The sequence below is a fragment of the Vigna angularis genome, chromosome 7, assembly GCF_016808095.1.
Source record: "Vigna angularis cultivar LongXiaoDou No.4 chromosome 7, ASM1680809v1, whole genome shotgun sequence".
NCBI lineage: Eukaryota > Viridiplantae > Streptophyta > Magnoliopsida > Fabales > Fabaceae > Vigna > Vigna angularis.
Window position 1 is genome coordinate 5,009,034 of NC_068976.1, and position 23,496 is coordinate 5,032,529.

General features: G+C 33.1%; 3 protein-coding genes across 4 annotated transcripts; 1 reads left to right on the plus strand and 2 right to left on the minus strand.

The window, feature by feature from the left end:
• Positions 1-5,222: 5,222 nt before the first annotated feature.
• LOC108337821 (transcription factor SPEECHLESS) lies at positions 5,223-8,103 on the minus strand. 2 transcript variants are annotated; one of them, XM_017574420.2, is made up of 4 exons: positions 7,886-8,103; positions 7,388-7,774; positions 6,074-6,583; positions 5,223-5,546 (listed from the first exon to the last, which is right to left on the minus strand). In XM_017574420.2, exons 2-4 carry the CDS (start codon positions 7,763-7,765, stop codon positions 5,481-5,483), a joined length of 954 nt encoding a protein of 317 aa, XP_017429909.1. In that variant the 5' UTR covers positions 7,766-7,774; positions 7,886-8,103; the 3' UTR covers positions 5,223-5,480. The 2 variants fall into 2 exon arrangements, with proteins under 2 accessions (XP_017429909.1, XP_052737026.1); XM_052881066.1 differs by having other exon boundaries at positions 7,388-8,103.
• Positions 8,104-14,408: 6,305 nt separating this feature from the next.
• On the minus strand, positions 14,409-16,530 carry LOC108337561 (protein ANTI-SILENCING 1). The gene is made up of 3 exons (XM_017574117.2): positions 16,058-16,530; positions 15,454-15,604; positions 14,409-14,804 (listed from the first exon to the last, which is right to left on the minus strand). The coding sequence occupies exons 1-2, from the start codon at positions 16,406-16,408 to the stop codon at positions 15,461-15,463; spliced, it is 495 nt and encodes a 164-aa protein (XP_017429606.1). The 5' UTR covers positions 16,409-16,530; the 3' UTR covers positions 14,409-14,804; positions 15,454-15,460.
• Positions 16,531-18,834: 2,304 nt separating this feature from the next.
• On the plus strand, positions 18,835-21,744 carry LOC108336910 (uncharacterized). The gene is made up of 7 exons (XM_017573354.2): positions 18,835-19,339; positions 19,397-20,415; positions 20,508-20,731; positions 20,847-21,086; positions 21,179-21,186; positions 21,290-21,484; positions 21,626-21,744. Exons 1-7 carry the CDS (start codon positions 18,835-18,837, stop codon positions 21,742-21,744), a joined length of 2,310 nt encoding a protein of 769 aa, XP_017428843.2.
• Positions 21,745-23,496: the final 1,752 nt, after the last annotated feature.

The window sequence follows — 23,496 nt, forward strand, 5'->3', positions numbered from 1 at the left end:
TAGGTCTCAAACAAACATACAGATAATTTCAATTCAACCTAGCATTTCCAAGAACGTCCATACACACATGAACATGTAAGTCATCATAAACATAAATATTTATTTCACAAACTCATTAAAGCAAGCATCCTATCATGTTAAGACTCCTAGACACGTCCGGACATAGAATGTATGTAGAGCTGGGGCGGGTTGTGCACTTGTGATGGCCCCTACTGCTTTGCAAAGCCCTTGCCGAGGGGTTCCACCCGACCATACACAAGGCTAGTCCGTTACCGCGGAATAGACCTTCAGTGATAGCGCCTACCCTAGGACCTCCCACTACTCCCACCACACGCATCAATCCTCTCTAAGTGAGAAGGAAACACCGTTGGAGTGTTAGGGATAACCCCCCATATGGAAGCCTCTCACATTCATTCAATACACTAACTGATCCCACCGAGAGATCTTAATTTCATATTCAATCCGACCACTTTAAATCACATGATATTCCTCTTGGATCAATAATGTACCTCATAAACCACTTTGATTCATCAAACATAAAATTTCATAGTCATTCAAGTGCATTCTTACTATATTGTCTCATACCAAACCCATACACCATCATACAACATCAACCATGTCATAAAAACAACTCATACATTACATACTTTCACAAAACCATCACTTATTAACACAAATTTCTTTAGGACTTTTAATTATCAATACTTAAGTAATTCAAACAGCTTGGACACCCTCACCAATGGCTCCGCAAGGGTCAAAACCCCCCAGAACGACCTAAAGAACGTCCAAAAATGATATCCGGAACCCCGAAAACCACCCAAAACTGTCCTGGATGATTTTCCGACGACAATAATCGATTATCATATGTGATAATCGATTATTTGCGAGAGCTTTGAAGAGGATACAACTCTCTGACTAAAATAATTGATTATCAAGTGAGATAATTGATTATTCTTATCAGTTTTTGACAGCAACGTGATTTTTCTGGTTTTGGTGCATCTTAGACATATCCAAATGAACAAACTAATATCTGTAACATTAATATTGATATGAAACATGTTTATAGATGAAAGTAAAGTATTGCATTGGTCATTTGGATAGGAATTAGATGTACTAAACAACCTCAATTTCTATTCCAAAACATCTAACTCAATAACTAGAGGACCCCAAACCCAATTCTAACACTTTGTACCTATTCTGACCAATTTGGTGACTCAAACAAGTCACAATCCACTTGCTAAGACTGCTTCAATAGCCCAATTGGTCATCGGAGAAGAACCCAAGGTCTGAAAGCATCAAACTCACCTTCGACGCCAGCACATATGACTAGTCACAACTGACTGGACCAGGCCAAGGCTGCTCTATGATCAGGGATGTGCCAACTCAGGTTTTTAAGGTTCTCTATCCTATCAACAACGTACTCTCATAAAATCCTGCAAACTGTACTATGTGTCCTAGACTCCAATTACCCAAAGGCTATACATCACTTTAATTCTCACGAAACCCTTTTCTTCCCTTTTTTTTTATATTTCTCAAACAAAAGTTCTTACAGTACCCGTACTAATATGTTAAATATGCAGAAAACTCCATTCCTTTTATCTTCACTAAACCCATCTATATTTTAGCAATCAATTCCATCATAACAACTTACCACCAATACATTTTTACATGCACAATTTTCCAGCATCATAACACAAGCCAATTTATACTCAACAGGTACATAACAATTTAAATCAACACACCAATTCAGGATTCAACATGCATATATCTCATAAATTAATTTCAACCAAAAATAACTAACTCCCCTTACCTCAGAGTTTAACTACCAAGCTCACAGGAACACTCCTTTATGGTGTCTCACACCACGAAAATTCCACCACACCCTATAAACCACCCAAGTGGTGACATCAACAACTCTTAGAGCTTGATTTGACAGAGAGTATGAAAAGGAAACTTCACTGGTGACATGCAACCAGTAACGTTTCATGCCCTAGGCTCAAAGACAGCGAATGAAAAAGGGAAAAACGACTTACCGGTCGGAACAGAGAAAACGTTCGGTAGAAATGAGGCTCTCTATGCCGTGAACGCTTGGGTAGCGCCTATCTCGAATTCTTACGGTTCAGAGAGTTGGAAATCTAGAGATAAGGCAGAGAAAGCTTTAGGGCACAAGAGTTTAGAGAGAGAAAAGAGCTCAGGAAAGTTAGAAATCTGAGAAACCCTTCCTAAGGTCTGGTTAGCCTTAGAGTGATGGGCCTATTTACCCCATATAAGGCCCAATGGCCTAATAATTTATCATACCCTTATGTTACGAAGTGTTGCCACAAAAACATACTCCTTTGCATTTCCAAACACCCATACTGATTCATGTAAATAGCTTTATATTTTACTGATCTTAGAAACTATATTCAAACAAGGCCCTATAGAACTTATTTATGAATTTTAGCAATCACATTGCGCACTAGGTTAAAATACCGAATCCGGTGTGTATTAATTTTCATTTAAACTTTAAAATTGTGGACTATAGTTTTTTTGGATTGGGTTTTAATTTCTAGAAAAAGTTTCATCCTATTTTTGTTCTTGAGAATGTAAAAGTAGAACTTCTTTTGTTTCAAGTGGCTAATTCGTTAACTATATGATTTACGGAGTTCTAATTCAGTTTAAATCAGCATTGTATATGAAAATTTTAGGTGCGCACACGTGATTGTCACATGTCAACGTGTTTTTCTTTTCAAATTCTAGTACGAGACCGTCTAGAGTCCCTTGACCAAGGTATTTATTAAATTATTCATATTATTATATAAAGAGATTTTCTCTTTTTAGTGTATTGTTTTCAATTGTATTCTTCAAGTATCTTTTTAAATTAAAATAATTATTTCACCAATTTTATTTTTTAAGTTTAATTTATTCATTTTTATCAATTTGATATTTTTCTGAAATTTAACTATTTTTAAAGTAAAATAACTATCATAGTAAAAAATTATTTACAAAAAATAAACATTTCTTACAATAAAATTGTAAAAGTTATTTAAATTTAATTTATTAATTATAATAATAATAATAATTTTATTTCTTTTTGTTATCATAAAAAAAATTAATTCACATTATTGTAACAAATATTTTTTTTTTCAAATTCTAGTAAGAGATTGTGTTAAGGTCCTTACTATTAAATTATTTATATTATTATATGTGGATACTTGACTCCACTAATAATTAAAGAATATAATTTAACAATGTTCATTTAGCTATAAATGACTAAATAATATTAATAGAAATATTTATTAGTATAATTATTGTATATTAACAAATATATCGGTAAATCTTAGTAGTTTGATTATGATATGATATCATAAATAACCATTTATGTCATATATCAATAATATATATATATATATATATATATATATATATATATATATATATATATATATATATATATATATATATATATAATGTATTACTATTATTATCATGCTAATTTATCATAAATGTTGTAAGTTTTATTATGTTTTATAATAGATTTTATAGAGCTCAAAAATCTTATAAATATATATGATATTTTTTTAGGGAGTACAATCACTCTCTCATGCTCACTCATACTCTTATATATAGATCCAAACTCTCTTATTGACTTGAGCGTTAAAAAGTCTTTTGCTGATAGATCTTCTCGTTTTAAACAAAGAGAGATTCATTTCGGCCATCAAAATCATTCGTTCCTTATAAGAATATTTCGTACCCACCGTGGGATCTATGTAAAAGTTTATTGTCCCTCCACATTTTATACTATCACACCCTTTTTAGTCACTTTTGGAAAATGTTTGACTCTTCTCCAAACTTGTGATGGGGCTAGTCTAGGCAGTGACATATCAATTTCAACTTTCCCTTTGTGAAATACCTTGTTTCTCCTAAACTAGTGATTAGTGGGCAAGAACCTTCGATGATAGTCAAACCAACAACTTTTTCAACCATAACTCAATAAGAATGTCTTAGTGTGGTCCATGCAATGCAGACTATTGGGAATCCCACATCAACGCATCAACGCCTTAGACAACCTGATGGAGTAGAAGAAGATCTCTCAACGCAATAGACGAGTGTAAGAATGAAAGAAAGAACACTAGGCTGGAGTGAAAGAGAACTGGACTAGCAGAGCATACAAAGAGATAATTTGGAGAGGGAAATCCTAAACTTTGACCTGATTTAATCGAAGAACATATGACAAATTTTTCTATTGAAAAATTAAATCAATAATACCTTTCGGACAAAAAAATCATCGATAAATGAAACAAATACATTCATCTATAAATCTATCGATAAATACAAATTATCGACAAACATTTTCATCGATAAACACATGTATCTGTCAATAATTAACATTTACCAACATATCAGTCCGGTTAATAAATAGTCATTGATAAAGTGCGCTTTTCCTATATTGCAAATGGAGTGCTACATCATTACAAATATTTACAATCTTGAAGAAAATAGTTAAATTCTTCAAATACTTCCACCATAGATCCCACAAATCATTATATAAATTAAGGTATTGAGCTAGTTGAAAATAAAGTAGTTAGGTATGAGTAGGGATGCAACAGGTTGGGTCAGACACAGATAATGCCTACTCGCAATCCGACCAGTTTATAAGTAGGTATTAAAATACCTGCTACCCGCAACCCGCAGATAACAAATATCCGTGAATATTAACTATCTGTCGCAGATTTTATCGACGGATATCTGCGAGCGCGGATTTTTTTATCGTCCCTAACTATGAGTTATGGTTATATTATAATGTATGTTGACATCTTTTAGGATTTGAGATTGTGAGGCAGCTTTACTGTGTCTGTCAATGGAAAGGTTTAACCATTATTTATTTATTTTTCTATCTAGAGTTAGATTTTGAATGTTGGTATTGCAAATTGTGATAAATAAACTGCCACCGATTTGAGTATCCGATGTTTATAACATCTAAAATACAGGACAAAGCTTTAAATGCAATATCATATATATTTAAGCATTTCTTGGCCAGTGTTAGAATTTTATTTCAACAGTTTTTGCACTAAAATATTCTATTAAATATTGCATACTATTACTAAAACAATATGAAATCTAATGTCGGAACAATCATTGTAGACAGATCTAAGTGTTTATCGTAAATCATATTAACCAAAAGGGGAATGACGATAGCTATAAATTAAATATAAATTTTTGAATCGAAAGAACCAGTTGAATTCAGAGAGAAATGAAAGCTTGGCACAGTGCTTGATTACACAGTAGGGTAACATACAAGACACAAATAAGCAATTAAAGTAATTAAAATTAAGTGTAATTAGTTAATGAAAAGAAAGAAAACGAACTAAAATGATAGAGACTAATTAAATGGATGTTCCCCATGTTGTCTACTATATTGCAGCTACGTACGTACAAACAACACACTAAAAAGGGGAAGGGTGAGGTCAGATGCTCTTTCTGGAGTGTGGAAGCCATCTTTAGTAGAATGTTTGCTGGATTTGTTGAGCGAGTTCTTCGGCACTGAGTTGGCATTCAATTCCAATCTACAAAGGACAGATTTAAGAAACCATAGTTATTAATGGACCACACTGAACACGTAAATAGCATGCATACATTATCATTAATTTAGCCTCCATGAATTAAATAATTTCATAGGGTAGGTCAGTATTTAAAACCACTACCAATAAAATATATGTTTTTTCGCCAAAATAAAGATAATGCCTGCAAGATGCCATGATACATCACACGTCCCTGGCGTCTCAGACAAATCCAGTGAAAATTGTACTGCATATCATAGTTTATTACACATCACGGTAGTTATGTACTTCACTGTAGAGGACTAGCCAAAACAAAACTACTAGTTGTATTACTTCATTCAATATACACCACATCTTCATGGTCATTATTTTAACATTTTCTTCTTCATTTAGCAAGCTTTTTGAGAGTTCAATTTGAGCTAGTGCTTGCTAGCTGTCATTCAAAGATAGCAATAAACCCTAAACCATACAATTTCTTGTTAATATTAACTTAAGATATCAATAAAACAGTGGTTTGACACCATGACAGTTACCTTAATAGTGAAAGAGTTGAGCATGGTTTCATCAGCAATGTTGATGTTGACATGGAGGATTTCAAGTGCTAGGTCTTCAAGGGCTGATATTATTCTGAGAGCCTGTCCAGGAATTGGTGGTGAAACTGTCTTGAGAAGAAGATGTGGACCTGAAAACTTGACCTCAACATCGGCGATAACAGACTTGGAATTGGCAACAAGCTCTTTGATATTATCGTTGATTGAAGAAGAAGCCGAAGAAGTAGGAGAGTTGGGTATAGTTGGAGAAAGGTAACTTGGTTTGTAAGGGCTGCCAGGCTGTGGAGTCCTTGGGCTAATGGGTAGGTTTATTCTAGGGCTCAAGGGTGGTTTTCTAGGGCTTAGTGGTGAAGGCCTTGTGCTTGAAAGTAGCCTAGGGCTTAGTACATCACTGTAAACTTTTCTTTGTTTTTTGGCCTCTAGGCACTGTAGCAGCTGTTGCAACTCGTTGATGTAATCAACCACACCTTCAATTATTGATGCTTGGTCTCCCTGTCTCATATATGAACAAAACAACAAATCAGCCCCAAGTACCACTGCATGAAATCACAACATACACAAGCCAAGTAGAACATTTTCTTCTGTGACTTTTCTTTCCCTTACACTCAAACTGCAACTCCCTTTTATTATATTTTGTTTACACTTATTATTATTTATTATTTTTATTTTTTTTATAAAAAAGTATGTATGTAAAAAAGTGTACATCAAAGGATAACGACCCACTTTTCCTTATCCTTCGTACTTACGCTACTCTCTCTCTCTCTCTAGGTGTCATCTTACCTTTGGGTGTCCCTATTGAATGATTTTTATACTTTTTCTGCACTCAATTTAAAACTATATAAACATTAATATTATATTAATTAACATTTTATTACAATATAATATTTTATTGAATAAAGAAGATTTAGAGTAGATATAGTAGTGTGAAGTATATTTTTTTCTTTCAATATTGCTTTTCGATATGCTACTAGCTGATAAAACAAATCATTTTGCAACACTTGAGTAATGTTTGTAGACGATGGTTGCTTACAAGAAAAACTGTATTTAAAAGAATACAAGAATAAGAAAAAAGAATTCAACATTGCATAATAAAATCGTGAAAAATTCATAGGTAGTTAAGTTAATTAAAGTTGTCAATGTCAGGGACAATTGGAGAGTAAAACAAAGTCAGGAATGCAAACTCTTCTTGAACTAAATTAATGTAATAAATGTAAAATCGAGGAAAGTTTCTAGAATTTGAATATATATGATGGGAGTGATGTTTAATTAAGTAAGCGATAATGAAGACTTAATTACCCGTTTGGCATAGAAGGAAGGCAAAAGTGATCTCAATACGGACAAGTTGTAATTCATTTGTTTTCTTCGGTTGCGCTCCACTGTTATATGAGACACCTTCTGTGGTTCCTCTGCCAAGGTGGGGCTAAGCTTTTTTGTCTTGCTTTCAAGCTCCGTTTCAGAATCTTGTGGAACACTTGAAGATATTGAGACCTTTCGGGACTCGATTTGCTCGTTTTCTTTCGAAGTTGGGTTGATAATAACAGCACTATCGTTGATGGGGGCAAAATCTTTCGAGTCCTGTAGGCTCTCCAAGATGGAAAGGAGGTCCCCAAACTCCGTATCTTTGAAAATATCAAATAAGCTGTCATCTATTGATGGAGTTTTCTGGGGTTCCATTTCTCCTAACTCCAAAAGGATTATAAAATATCAGAAAATGGAATGAGTGGGGGAAGAGAAATTTCTGAACTTTTTGATTAAGAAAAAGGTGGAAAGGAGTTATGGCAAAAAGAGAGGTACCTGGTGGTGATGTGAAAGAGACTAAACTCTCACGATGAAGGTGTCAACTACTACTGTAGCAGTACTACTGAATGAATATGTGGTTTTGTAAACGGTGAGAGATAGGATCTCAAGGCAGTGTTGTGGTGCACTGAATCTTATGGCAGCAGGCAGAGCAGAAAAGCAGTACCAGACCAAATCTTAAAATTACAATTAATATTCAGAGACGTTAGGATAAAAGAGATCGATATCGAGTACATTGGAAAAATTTAAGGATTTCATACAGTGCTAGCTAGTATAATGATAGAAAAATAAATTCAAATCGATCTTTGCATTTGAAGAAAATAGAACATTTCAGTTAAGAAACGATACTAATAACTAAAACTCGATATTAATTAGTTAACAGTATTAGATTTGTGTTGTGTAATTTTAAAATGATAGATGTTAATTTATTAGTTATAATTTGAAAGTTGATTTTAAAGTATGTGGGTTTATTTTAAATTGAATTTTTAATTAAAGCATTTAGCATATATTAAGTTAATGTATTTTTATTTTAAAATTTATTTATAGAAGATTTAGTTCATGCTAAAAAAATATGTTTTTAATATTAATTTAATTTGTGTTAACTTGATAGTCATTAATAGTAATAATTTAAGAAATAAAAATCTTGTACAACACTTCCATCTTTAACAAAATAAAATACAAACAAAAAAAATAGTAGAGAAAGATACTGATGAAAGAGATAAATGTAATGTAGACAAAAGAGATAAGAATGAATCACTAGTACAAAATGTGTTTTTAAACTCGCACATTAGACATCTGTTTACACCAAACCGCTGTTTATTCAGACGCGGTGGCAGTTTCGTAATTCAAGAGACCTTATAGGCCTCGATTCAAAAAAGACCGGTGCAGAACAGCTTTATTACCTCGGTTTCAAAGGCAACCGGTGCCTAAACATGGTCAGAAAAAATAATGCTTCGGTTGCACGCAGAACCGAAGCATAAAAATCTGCAACTCTGCAACTCATAAAATCAGTCAAATCAATATCAATAGGCACCGGTTAAATTAAAGAACCGAGGCCGTATAGGCCCAGATCCTCTGCAGTATTACCAAGTGGGCCTAGACCTAATTAAGGGTGAAACTTCTTTCCCTTAACGCGCACCACACCAGATCCCTTTCTTTCACTCGCACCAGATCCCTCAGATCCTCCTCTTTCTCTTCAACGCGCCCCAGCAGCCAAGCTTCTTCCCTTTCTCTTCTTCCGTTGAACGTGGACGAGCAGAGTGTTGTGATGGAGGTGAGTGGCCAGCGAAGACGTGGCGAGGCGCGGCGAGGCGCGACTGATAGCGGCGAGGTCGCGTCTGATAGCGGCGAGGCGAGGCGCGGCGATGCGAGGTGCGGCGATGCGAGGCGCGGCGATGCGAGGCGCGGCGATGCGAGGTGCGGCGATGCGAGGTGCGGCGATGCGAGGCGCGGCGATTCGAGGCGCGGCGAGGAAGGCGGCAGCGGAGTGAATCGATTTGGCATTTTAGGGTTTCTGAAATTTCATTTTCAGATTTGGGATTTTGTTCTTGTTTTTGCAATTTAGGGTTTCTGAAATTTCATTTTCAGATTTGGGATTTTGTTCTTGTTTTTGCAATTTAGGGTTTCAGTTATTCATCTAATTTTGGGGTTCCATTGTGTTATCTGAGTTTGTTGAGTCTATGAAACATTGTGGTGGTTATCTTTGATTATTCATTTTGTTATCTGAGTTCTTGTTCATTTTTAACGTTTTTCAGTTCATTTTTCAATTCGTTTTTCAGTTTGGGGTTTGAAATTAAAATTTGAAATTGAAATCTGAAATTGAAATCAGAAACGAAACAGGCTAAAGAAAAAAAAATATCCTACTACATCGGTTTAGGTTCTAACCGAGGCCGTAGAGACAAACAAAATGACACGGTTTAGAACCGAGGCAAAAAGGCTATCACTTTTTGCCTCGTCTGAATATGCCTCGGTTCAAAAACTGAAGCCTATCAGTGAAATTAACCGGTGTCGTATCCTCTTTCTGTACTAGTGAATCAAACATGTGAGGAAAATAATGTGAGTGAAGGACATGATGAGTAAAGGGGAAAATTATGGTGAAGAGATGAACATGTGGATATTTATGTGTAGAGAAAATGAGTGTGATTATATTTACATAAAAAGTGAGAGAGAACAATTATGAGTGAAAAGAATTATCATATTTAAATCAATATCTTTAAATTAAAAATAATTTATTATTTTTATTCTTTGTAACAAATGTGTATGAATTCATAACATATAAATTAATGTCGGTTTAGCCAATTATAACAAAAGTAAATGTAAATATTAAACAAAAATAGTTAGGATCACAATATCTTTCACTTACCGGTTAAAGTTAATTCATCGACTTAATAATGCTAATTCAAATAAATATAAACAATAAAATAAATAGTTAGTGTTATAATAGGAATGGCTAAGCTAATCCTATTAACTTTAAGAAAACTTAACATTATTTTCTATTTTTTATTAGTGTTAAATTTTGTGAATAAAAATCAACTTTTTCATAATTTTTATTTTGTTTAATCTTCAAGTTTATCTTGCTTTTGCATTGTTTTGTATCTTAGTATTTTATACTTGTTACTTTATTTTGAGTATCTGAAATAAGTCAATGAAAAAATGGAGGAAAATAAGCTAGAACTCAAGAAAACATAATTAAACAAGAAAGAATTTTTAGACAAACATTCATGTCAAGATCACTAGAATTGCACTCAACATTGCAAACTTGAAGAAATGACTCACCTGTAGGGTTATACTACCATGCAGTACTCTTGGACGACAAAAAACTACCATTGTACACCGGAGTGAGTTGTTGGGCAAATTAGCTTCTCACTAGGTGAAAATATAGTACAGACTTGTAGTATTCGAGTCGTTAGGTGAAAATATGGCTTGTTCAACAAGTTACAAGTCAGAGAGCCTCAACTTTTAAGCCTTACTAGTCGAGAATGAAGTTGCTGGGTGAGTTTGTCTTGATGCACACAAATGAGTATTTAATCATGTTTTCGCGAGGGTTTTGGACATTCCTCATTTTTTACATGAATAGATTCACCTAGGATGATTGGGAGAAACTTTTAGAGGTTGTTTGGGATGTTGGAAAGCTCCCTCTCTCCTCCTTGGGTTTCATCCTTTATCCATGGTTATGTTTCCCTTTTGGGGTTGAAGAGGAAGATAGGTTGCACATTGGAGGTGGAAGTGCAAAGGAGAGGCGTGATTGAAGCTTGGGGTAACTTCTAGGTCCCTTTGGAAAGGACCGCTTCATCTTCTTTATGATTTCAATTTCTTATGCATCTCTTCAATTTGTTCTCCACCATGGAGAGTTATTTCAATTTGTTCTCTACCTTGCGTAAAATTGTGTTGTTAATATATATATATATATATATATATATATATATATATATATATATATATATATATATATATATATATATATATATGTTTATTCAATTTGAGTTAGTGTTTGATTATGCTTAATGCTTGATGTGACTTATTTTCATACTTGATTTTTTATTCTTGAGGTGATAGGAAATATCTTTAGAATCTATATTTAAAATTGAATGTGTAATGAATGGTTGTATCTAAAAACATAAATTTGTTCATTAGTAATCTTAGACTCTTTAAATTAATGCATGATTTCACTTGTTAAAGATTCAAAGGATTCAAATTTGATGACTAATCAAAAGTCTATTAATAAGATTTGAGTATGTTGATTTTGACTTATATATAGAGTTGAAATATTTGTGAATGCATGATAATGAAATTGATGAAATTTAATCTTGACAATTATATATAATTTATGTTAAATTTTTTTATTGCATACCAACTCTTTAACAAAAATACAAAAGAGTTTTCATAGTGTTTTTGTGAAATTTGTAATTTGATTGAGTTACTGGGGATAAGAGTTGTCCGAATATTTCACAAATCCTTCACAAACTATTTTTATATTTATCATTTACTATGTGCAACTAGTCTACTTGTTGTTTTCTATTAACAATTAACATAAGTTACTAGAACAAATACTTATTTTTGTTACAAAATTAAAAATAATTTAATTTTTTTTATTTTGCATTAACTAACTGTATTAATATCTAATGTTAAATGTAACACCTAATTTAACATGTCACGTAAGTAAAAAGACGAATGTTTATTAGAAAAAATAAAACTATGATATCATCACAACATAATGAAAATTTAAAACTTTATTATGTGATATAATGAAAATTTTAAACTTTATTACGTGATAATTTTATATATTTTGATTTTTTTTTTTAAAATTAACCTTTTATTTTGTGTTAGAATTATAGCAAAACTAATTTTCACAGTATCATAGTTCATACAACTATTTATTTTAGGATTTTATTAAAAGATATTGTTTTATTAAAAGTTACAGCTAAAAATGCATGAGGAATATTTGATATTATGTTTATTAGCAGTGTGATGGGCTAGTTATTTTGGTCTGCGAAAAGGACGTTTAGAGGAAGAGATAAGGACATGAATCACCAATAAATGTACCGTTTAGCGAAGGTAGCAGAGGGCGAGGATCATAGCGTATCCACATAAAAATTGCCATCCATAAATACTTCTACTACCATTCATTAATACAGCAGGTAAATCATTATAATATGTGTTCTGATTAAAAGGTAATTAGGACCGATTAGCCAGTAAACATTCAAATGCTTTGCCTCTACCTTCCACACCTCTCTTTATCTTTAATTAGGTGTAATTTACTTTATAGATTTGTCGAATTTTGTAGAGGCACGTGTGGGTCTCTATTGGTTCCTAATTGGGCTTCTTTTGGGTCATGCAAAATGGCCGAATACCTCCAAACATTACTTAATGTACTTCCACTTCCAAATATTTCATTCTACACCTCTAATTTTCAAAAATAACCTTAAAAATGATATTTTTTATCGAATTTCAAAATTCGATGAAAAAAATTTTCTTCATTGAATTTCAAAATTCGATAAATAATTTTTCAAAAGCTTTATCGAATTTTGAAATCCGATAAAGAAAATAAAAAATTCTTCGTTAGATTTCGAAATTCGAAAAAAAAAAACATTCATCAGATTTTAAAATCCGTACAAAAAGTGAGATGTAGAGTTTTTTGAATTATAGAAGACCGTTTTGGGATTTTAAAATTTTTTAAAGGTACATGATGAAATGATTGGAACTACAAGGTGAAATGTAAAGAGAGGATGCATAGGAATCCCACATCATATGGAATCAACCTAATTTTGGCTAAAATGAGGCACTCCATGCAAGGGAGGTGTGAGTCAAAATGCTTCATGTTTCGGCCCATCTTTTGATTGTTTGAGTCCTACATTCCTTTGAATGTAACAGCGAGGTCTTGTGCATCTATAAATATGACCTCTTGTGCTCTTGTAGCATTCACATTTGAATTAATGAGAATTGATTTGCTTATAAGCTTGTCTTCTTGTTCTCTTTTGGGTCATAAATGGGAGTAACATTTTCCTTATTCTCTCCGGATAACTTTCTTTAGAAGACGAAAATCTTAGTTCTTCAGTAAATTTAGAAGTTTATTAATTTTTCTTATCTTCCGATACTTCCTTGAAAATGCTTCCATCAGAAGCCTTAGTGTGTTGGATGCTAACTTTAGTGTTTAATAAAATCCAAGCAAATCAGATCTTATATATTGGATTTTATGTCTAACAAAAATTTATTTTGTTACAATTTGATTAAGCATCACGATTTAACTCAGACCGTCTTACACATGTTGTGAACCATTAGAAGGTTCTTATGTATGAAGATGAACTTTTGTTTCACAAAATACACATTAAAAGGTTTGTAAAAGTAATAAAGATTAATTCACTAACTAGCATATTTATTAACATAAAAAAATTTCCATTAAGAAATAGTATAATGTTTCTATTAAAATATTAGACCATAATCTCTGTTCTTTTTATAATGACAAATACCACGAGTTTTGAATTATAACTTTTCTAGTTACCAACTCGTTCATGTCCATGTTGTACATGTTACGTTATGAGTCTTATTGATCTCTTAAACATAATACTATTAGTTAATATCAAAATCGTCAACATCTTAGACAATCTTTATCTAATGGATAATATAGATCTCATATGTATTATCTTATTAGTAGTAAATAATTGAGTCTCATAGGCGTGACATTATTAGTTACCTAAATCTTCTAAACCTCGCCCTTGTGGCCCCCGGCTTAAGAATTAATACAAGTTGAAATTAAAATAATTCAAATTCAATACAAAATCGTGGATAATTCAATACCGAAGTTAATCCTAAGTTAAGCATTTCAACAAACTAATTGATTATTGCATATAGTAAAATTAAATTACAATCATTTCCTTTTATTTCTCACATTAAATAAAATAACTCTTAGAAAAATATCATTAGTACTGTAAAATGTTTTTCATAGCCACTAGTGTGTACAAACTAAAGCAAACTCCTAAATATCAGTAGCAGCAGCAATAACTTACTTAAAGTAGAAATGTGGTAAAACTAAATAAATTAATTACATTAATTACAATAGCAGTATTACTAACAATCTAACTACTGCAGTAACAGCAACACAAATATGAAAATCCTTTATTCACCCTGAAGAAGAAGCTTTCCCAACCTGAAAAAATATTTGAATGACCATATTTTCCCTTCATTAGAAGGCTTGTCATGTAGATTTAGCATCCCTCCCAGACATATACACTTCGTAAGCATTTTTTGTAACATTATGTATGGTGTACGTCAACATATTTGTCACCAAACTTTTCAATTACAGGCAAACTAATCAATTTACCCGAGATATTAACTTCAATGATTTCTATCTTGTCAAGACCGAGCGAGTTCCACAGCTCCAACAAGCGTCGTTTATCTCATTTGGTGGAAATATTTATTACTGCAACAGTTGAGAAAAACAATCGATTCAACAACAAAAACCTCAATTTCGAAAACAAAAGTTATAGCAAAGTATCAGCTAAACACACTCATTTCAAACCAATGGCTAAGGCTAAGTTACCATTAGAGCTAAAACGTGGGGATTCAAACAGTAAAAAGAAGTGAGGCGGACACCACTTGGGAGACCCAAAACACAAGAAAAACAAATAAACAAACAAACAAAAGAAGCTCCCTTCTCAACTTTCTCCAACAACACAATTGAAGATAATAACTTCACTTTGATAGTAAACACCAAGGCAGAAGCTGTCACACCATCTTGTGATTTTTTCCTTCTTTTCTTAAAACCGAAGTTTTTTAGATAATAACTTAAACCAGACGGGTTAAAAAATTCAGCTGGGAATATAAGAGTGACAAATCCCCTAATTTTTCAAAAAAAAAAATGATCAATCTTTTAAATCACAATGTTGTGATTTTTCTTTCTTTTCTTAAAACCCAAGTTTTTAGATAACCACAAGGGTAGCTACAAAAAGTTCAGTGGGAACGTCAAGAGTGAAAAATCCGCTAATTAGTTTAAAAACAAAAGCTATCTTAAAACTAAAACAATGATAAATCTTTTACATCGCATAAAAACGAATAAGATCACCTAATACCTTCAGTTCAAGCAATCTTGTCATCCGTCTGGTCCACTACTTTGCGTTGTCCAACATCAAAGAAACGGTAGAACACAAAATCAGCCTTTGGTTGCGAATTTCCAATATTCTTAGAAATGCAAACGACATTGCATTTTCCAACTATAGCTTCCTGGTGCAAATAAGCCTCAAAACGTCAGAAAAATAGACAAAACCTTAAATGATAGAAAAAAACAGCCACAAGGACTCAAAACGGCAGAAAAAAATAGCCAAAAGTCTTCAAAACAACAAGAGAAAAAACTTATCAAAAGTTAGACTAAATAACAGTATATTAGCTTAAAGCAAATGACAAAGATAAGTTTCAGAATCCAAAAATTGCCAAAGGATTGATATTTGCAACACCTATACCAAAAACGACGGAACAACAGCCGATAATTTTGAAAACGATAGACATAAATATAGCCAACAATACTAAAAATGACAGCAAAAGTATTTAGAATCCGAAACTCAGAAAAATAAAAATATTGAAAACGACAACGAAATAGCCAACAATACTATAAACGGCAGAAGAATATCCAAGAAATATTCAAAACGATGGGGCAAGGATTCAGAGTCGAAAGCTTACGAGAGGATTAACATTGGCGAAGCCCTTGCCGTCACCGCACGCCAAAAACAACTCGTTCTCCTTGGTTTGGATCCCTTCCAAGAACTTCTGAATCTCGCGGGAGCGGAAGAACCACTGCACCTTGACTTTCCTCGACTTGTCGCGATTCTCCCAGACCTTGATTAGCTTCCCTATGTGAGGCACGTCGCAGCTTTCGTTTTGGAGATAAACGGTATCGTTGAGAGCGTACTGCACACCATCGAAGGTGAAGGACTCGTAGAACTGTACGTCCTTCTTCTTTCCACCCATGCCTCTCTTCCTGCCCCACGCAAACTCATAATTCAAATCGTCTTTCCCCATTGGCGCCGCCATTGATGGTGACGGACAAAGAGGGAAATGGCTGCGCAGTGGACGAGGCAGTAGTTTGAAAATAGAAAAGAAAACCCTCACGCTAATTTGGGAATTTTTTTTCCCAATTTTTGTAAGAAATACTCAAATAAACTCAATCCCAATTTTTTCACGGACTTTTTATATCTTCACTACTCGGTAGTCATCAAAATACACTCGTAATTAGATACCGAATTCTAAACTTTATTTTTAAAGAAAAACTTAACAAATAAGGACAGAAATTAAAATAAAAAAAAATAATAAAACAAAATGTTTCTATTATGATTTTGTTTTTTATTTTAGATAGTAAATGCTGTAAATCTATACGGAATGAATCTAAAAAAATCTTTGAAATAAAATATGAAGTTTTCAAAAGAGAAGAACAAAAGGAGAAATACTGCAATATAAATTACATAGAAGTATATAAGAAAATTAAGTGAATATTTTTTGTGTGAGGACATACTATATTTATACACTTCTTTTAAACCTAGACTGAAAAGATATAAAAATAAATAAAAGATATAATTTTATACCAAATACTTATTATTTAGTCTATTGCTATCATACGCGTGTGTATATATATATATATATATATATATATATATATATATATATATATATATATATATATATCAAAATAATATTTTCTTAATATTTTAACGATATTTTTTAATATATAATAAATAAATTATTAATGAAAATCTAATAAAAATAGAAAAAAAAGTAATAAAATAAAAACCATTATATGATAATATAATATAATTATTCACAACAATAATGTATAATAAATATTTAAAATATTTGTAAAGTGCTTTACAAAATATAATATTTTTGTGAATTGCGATTACTGTTTGATTAATTATTAATAAAAAGATCTGTTTATGAAACTTAGAAGTTAATATAAAGGAAGTAAATAAGTGATGTACATGGGCAATATTTAAGTAATAAACTACTTTTGTAATCAACAAAACTCAGGACTTAATTAATGTAGAAATAATATTATTACTTAAGTACAGCTTATTGGAATAATAATATTAAAATAATATGATATAAAAATTATCAAATAACATTTAGTGATAAAACATTTCAATATATGGAGTTTTAAATAATAATTCAAACAAAAAGTAAATTAAATATTATAATAAAACATGTTAATATGCAAAATTAATTAATAAAATTAATCATCAATGTATTATTTTGAAATGTAACGTTTGTAACAATGTAAATTAAAGTTATTAGATGTTTAAATATATCTTAAAAATAGTTTTAAGAGAGTATATGAAAACAAAATAATAATATTAATATTAATCATAATAATAATAATAATAATAATAATAATAATAATATTATTATTATTATTATTATTATTATTAGGTTTAATAGCCTATTTGGTCCCCACTTTTGTTGCCTAATCTCAATTTTGACTCCATTTTTAAAAGTGTTTGGAATATGTCCATAGTTAGATAAATTTACGTCTAATGTGTCCCTTCCGTTAAGTATCATCAAACGGAGTTAATGCAATAATGATATGGCACCAGTTATGTGAAACATGTCAGTATATTGATTTTGTGAATAATGACGTGTAAAGGAGTAACAGAGAATATGATTTTTAATTAAGTTAGGGTTTTATAATTTGGGGAAAATGTGATTTAGGGGTCATTTATGCGAGTTGAGGGCAATTGGATTTCTGCGAGAGAAGATAGAGTCGTTGTCGCACTTGGGCTACATTGCGAAGACAGAGATCGTGTAGAGATCATTGTACGTTGGATTTGGACTCGCATTTTCAGAAATCGTGTTGGTGGGTATTACAAAAAGCACGATTCCAAGGTGCGTTTATGGTAGCTTTTGAGTTTAGCTTTTGTTGTTGTCGTTGTGGTCCCCCCATAAAAGGGTGTTACCTGTGTATGCTTTGTCTGTTTACTGTCCCCCATTATCTGCGCATGTGCTATGAATACTGTTGCAACATTGTGGTTGTGGTCCCCCTACCGTTGTGTGGACAAAATTTGTTTATTGTTGTAATTGTTTTTGCTTTGTTTTACTTGTTTTTTGGGTACATAACATTTGGGTTAAGCATAGATTAACTGTAAACATTTTTTATATTAGTTTAGATGGCCAACTCAGACGTTGAAATTGTCTTTCACCATGCGAGAAAATTTGAGAATAATGGGACATTCAGATACCACTATGGTCAAACCACAACTTTAAAAATTGATCTAAATCGTTGGAGTTATTTTGAAATATTAACCATTCTTAAGGAGATGGGTTATAGGAATGTAAAAGAGTTGTGGTATTCATTGGGTCGTGGTCCTGTTTTAGAAGATTGTTTGGAACTGTTATCAGATGACAAAGGTGCATGTCATGTAGTCAATATTGCTATGTTGAGTGGTTAAGCTCACATTTATGTTGTACACATGGTCTCTGAGCCTCAGTATCTTGTAGAGTTGGAATACTCTTCTCAACCAGAAATTGAGAGACATACTGATGAAGTAGAAGTTGAGATAGAGAGGGCTGAAAAGGAAGTTGAGGGAGAGGTTTGTGAAGTTGAGGTTCAGGCAGTGAGTGAAGCAGAGGTTCAAGCAGTTGGTGAAGTAGAGGTTGAGGGAGTGTGTCATGTAGAGCCTAAGGTAGAGGCTAAAGTAGAAGTAGAAGCTGCGATAGAAGTTGAAGTTGAGGCACTGACTGATGTAGATAAGGTGGTAGAAGATGAGGTAGAAGTTGAAGTTGAGGCAGTGGCTGATGTAGAAGAGGTGGTAGAAGATGAGGTAGAAGTTCATGTTGAGGCAGTTGCTGATGTAGATAAGGTGGTAGAAGGTGAGGTAGAAGTTGAAGTTGAGGTAGTGGCTGATGTAGAGGGTGATGTACAAGTTCAGGTAGAGGGAGTGGCTGAGGTAGAGGGTAATGATGTTGAGGGACAGGGTCAGGCTGATGTATAAGTTGATGAGTATGATGTTACAAGTTGGAATGGGTCCGAAGAGGATGTCTTGAATGACGATGAAGATGAAGTGGAATGTGATATATTTGAACCTATTAACCAAGTAGAAAATGGTGGACCTAGGGGTTTATACAAAAGTGATTGGGAATCTGAGAGTTTGAATAGCATTGTTGAAAGTGACAACACAGATGATGATAGAGATGGTTACGGGGGTTTCGAGAATTTTTCAATGCCCAAAAGTATGGAACAATATAAATGGGAAGTGGGTACGTATTTCCCTAACAAAAAAGATTTTACAAAAGCTATAAGAACGTATGGAGTAGAGAATGGAAGGAAATTAAAAGTTTATAAAAATGACAAAAGAAGGGTGTGTGTGAGATGTTCTAGTGCAAAAGGAAAATGTTCATGGTATGCATACTGTGCATATAAGGCATCTGAAAATACATGGCAGCTAAGGAAGATTATAGACAAGCACACATGCAGTAGGGAATTTAACATCCGATTAATGACTTCAAAATGGTTGAGTGGGAGGTTAGAGAAGAGTATAAAAGAGAATCCAAATATTAATCTATATAACCTCCAAAGCAAAGTTTCTAAGAAGTGGAACATTGGTGTTCCTCGGTCTACAACATGTAGGGCAAAAGGAATGGCTTTTAAACAAATAGAAGTTGATTTTAAAGAACAATATAGAAGACTCTATGACTATGCAAACGAGTTGCTTCGGGCTAATCCTAGTTCAACTATCAAACTTAAGGTTGAACCTAACGAGGACAATAGAATTTTCAAGAGAATGTATGTGTGTTTGAAGGGCTGTAAGGACAGCTTCGTGTCTTGTAGGCCTATTATAGGTGTAGATGGTTGTTTCTTAAAAGGAAAATATGGAGGTGAGTTGTTAACTGCGGTTGCAAGAGATGGGAATGAGCAAATGTGTCCTTTGGCATATGCTGTTGTTGAGGTGGAGAACAAGGACAGTTGGCAGTGGTTTTTAGAATTGCTTATTGATGATCTTGGTGGTCAGGAGCTTTGTTCAACAATCACATATATTTCAGATCAACAAAAAGTGAGTAACGTTGCCCATGTCTTGTATTATAACTTTGAAACCTTCATGTGTTGTATTATAAGTTCTATAGCTTCATCTTTTTACTTTGATAGGGACTTGTGCCAACATTACAAGAACTTCTACCTGGTGTGGAGAACAAATTTTGTGTGCGCCACATTTATGCAAATTTTAGGAAGAAATTTCCTGGTCATATTCTAAGACGTCTATTATGTAAAGCAGCATCATCAACACACCCTCAAGCAGGGGAGACAGTGATGAGAGAAATTAAAGATGTCAATCCAGATGCCTTTAAACACTTGCTAGCAATTCCACCAAGGTATGTTCAAAACTTGGTTGTTTGCAAATCAGTTTTTTATAAGTAATTTATTTCAAATTCTGTGCTGATATATTTGACTTCAAGTTAGTTTAATTAGATATTGGTCACGTTCAAGGTTTACGGGTAATGCTGTGTGTGACACATTAGTCAATAATATGTCAGAAGCTTTTAACAGTGTCATAGTACATGCAAGAGGCAAGCCCATCATCACAATGATGGAAGACATTCGTATCTACATCATGAAGAGATGGGCAACAAATAGACAGAAAATAACAACATTTGAAGGTTGTCTTTGCCCAAAGGTTAAAAAAAGATTTGAAAAGGAATTGCACATGACGAAATTTTGGATACCTAGGTATGTGCACATCACCACATCAGAATCTGGACTTCATAATGATGTTTTAACATTTTGACTTCAAATACTAATTTTAATCTGTTTGGTTGCAGTTGGTCAGGTATGAAAATTTTTGAGGTCAAACACACTTCAATAATTTGGTGAGAAGTATGTGGTTGACTTAGATAAAGTGGAATGCAGTTGTAGAAAGTGGACTTTAACAGGAATCCCATGCTGTCATGCATTAGCTGCCATGAATGTTTTGAACATCAATGGAGAAGACTACGTCTCAAATTGGTTTAGAAGGGCAACATACCAAGAAACATACATTCCAATGATATACCCTGTCAACGGTCATCACCTATGGGAAATGACATCTCATCCTGATGTTTTGCCTCCACCTAAAAGGGTGTTACCTGGTAGACCAAAAAAGAAGAGAAGGCTATAGGCTTGGGAGCTAAAGAAGGATGACACACAACTAAAGCAAAATGGAACTCGTAACAGATGTTCCATATGTAGACAGGTTGGTCATAAAAGAAATACTTGCCCACAACGTACAGGACCAAGTCAGCAACCTGGAAGTCAACCAACTATAAGACCAAGTCAGGAACAAGAAAGCCAGCCAACTATTGGACCAAGTCAGCAACCACCAAGCCAGCCAACTACACCAGGACTTTAAAAGTTATTTAGAACACTCAGATGTATTTTGACAAGTTTAGCTTAAGTTTAGCTTTTGTTTGGTACAACCCAGTATTGGCTGCTTTGTAAACATTGACATGTAGTTTGAACTTCATTTTCAATTGGGTATTTTGTAAGCTATGACAATTTCTCAATGACAATTTCTGTTTTGGATGTGCATTTGATTTCCAATTTCAGAATTGGATGATTATTCAGAACTGTGATACTGATGAGTGCATATTTATGCCCACATTTATGTTTGAAAATTAAAATTTTGATGGGATAATTGTGTTTAAATGGTTGATTTTAAGTGAATTTGTGATGATTGGAATTATTGGGTTTGGGAAATAAAGAGATGTAAAAAGTAAGTTTTAGCGCATAAATTATTCTTGGATGTTCTAATGTTTATTTGTGCAACTGAGAATATAAGTTTTATTGGTCCAAATGGCAATTCAAGGCCCAAAATAAGGTTTTATTTGGAAAATAATGTACAGATGGGCCAAACAGACAACTTTTACCCTTGCACCTCCCAATTTCCCTATATACACCTCTCTTCTCTTAAACAGACCCAATATTAATCCAAACAGTAAACCTATTCTAAATATACCCCCTAAATTTCCTTATCCATACCCCTCCTAAGCCAAACTTCACCAGATCATACCACGTGGCAATCCACCATTAACAAATTGAACCACCCAGATGATGCCACATCATTAATCCTTTCACTTACTAGTGAACCAATTAGAACACGCCACCTCAGCCCTAACACATGTGCATCATCTTCTCCAAAGAGAAACCCTAATCCAAACCCTAGCCGCCACTGCCGTTCCGCCGTCATCACGCACAGCCGCCGTCGCACAGCAACCTTAATCCTTTCTTGCTCTTTTTTTTTCTCTTTAATTAATTTGAAACTTAAACAATAATCAATTGAACAATTATCCGTGAATAAATGATGATGAATCTATCTTGGAAAAGCAGTGGAATTAACCTATTTCATTATAACTGTTTTTAAGTTTCTTATTTTGTTCTTTAAACATTCTCCAATCATTACTTTTATCCATAAGCATTGCATAGCATTCGTAAGAGTCAGATATTCAAAAGCAATTCCGTGTTCGTTGGGAGACGACTCAGGGTTACTTTAGCCCTATCTACCTTCTTGAATACTACTTAGCAATACTGAAGTTGCCTTGAAAAGTAGTATTAATTTGATAGCTTCAACGATAACCTATCAGATACCAAATTGGATGATTATTTTCATGTCATTATCAATGATGTTCATTCCATGTGCATGTGATTACAGGGACATTTTTCTTTGTTGTGATGTATACTCATGTTACAAGTACTCATCTTTGACAGTGAGGACTAAATGTAACTTACATTGATCTTTGTCAGTGAGGACTACATGTCACTTACTTAAATGTTATGTGATTACAATAAAGTTTTTGATTTGGTGTTGCTTTCGTTTAGAGCACATTCACAATCCATAAATTTATTGGACGTTCAATGAGGATGACACACCACTTTCTCATTTTACTGTCATTTCAATCTAAAGTTCAATTACCTTATCTTCTATATATCAAACAAAATGTACATTCAAACAATAAATTCAGATGCACAAATTCAGATTTCTCATTGATTTGAAAACATCATATTACAATATGGCCAAAGTGCTCTTCACAACAACTGACTATTATAACACATCATGGACTTTTAAACAAAATACAAAGAACGATGATGTTAATCAACCCCATAA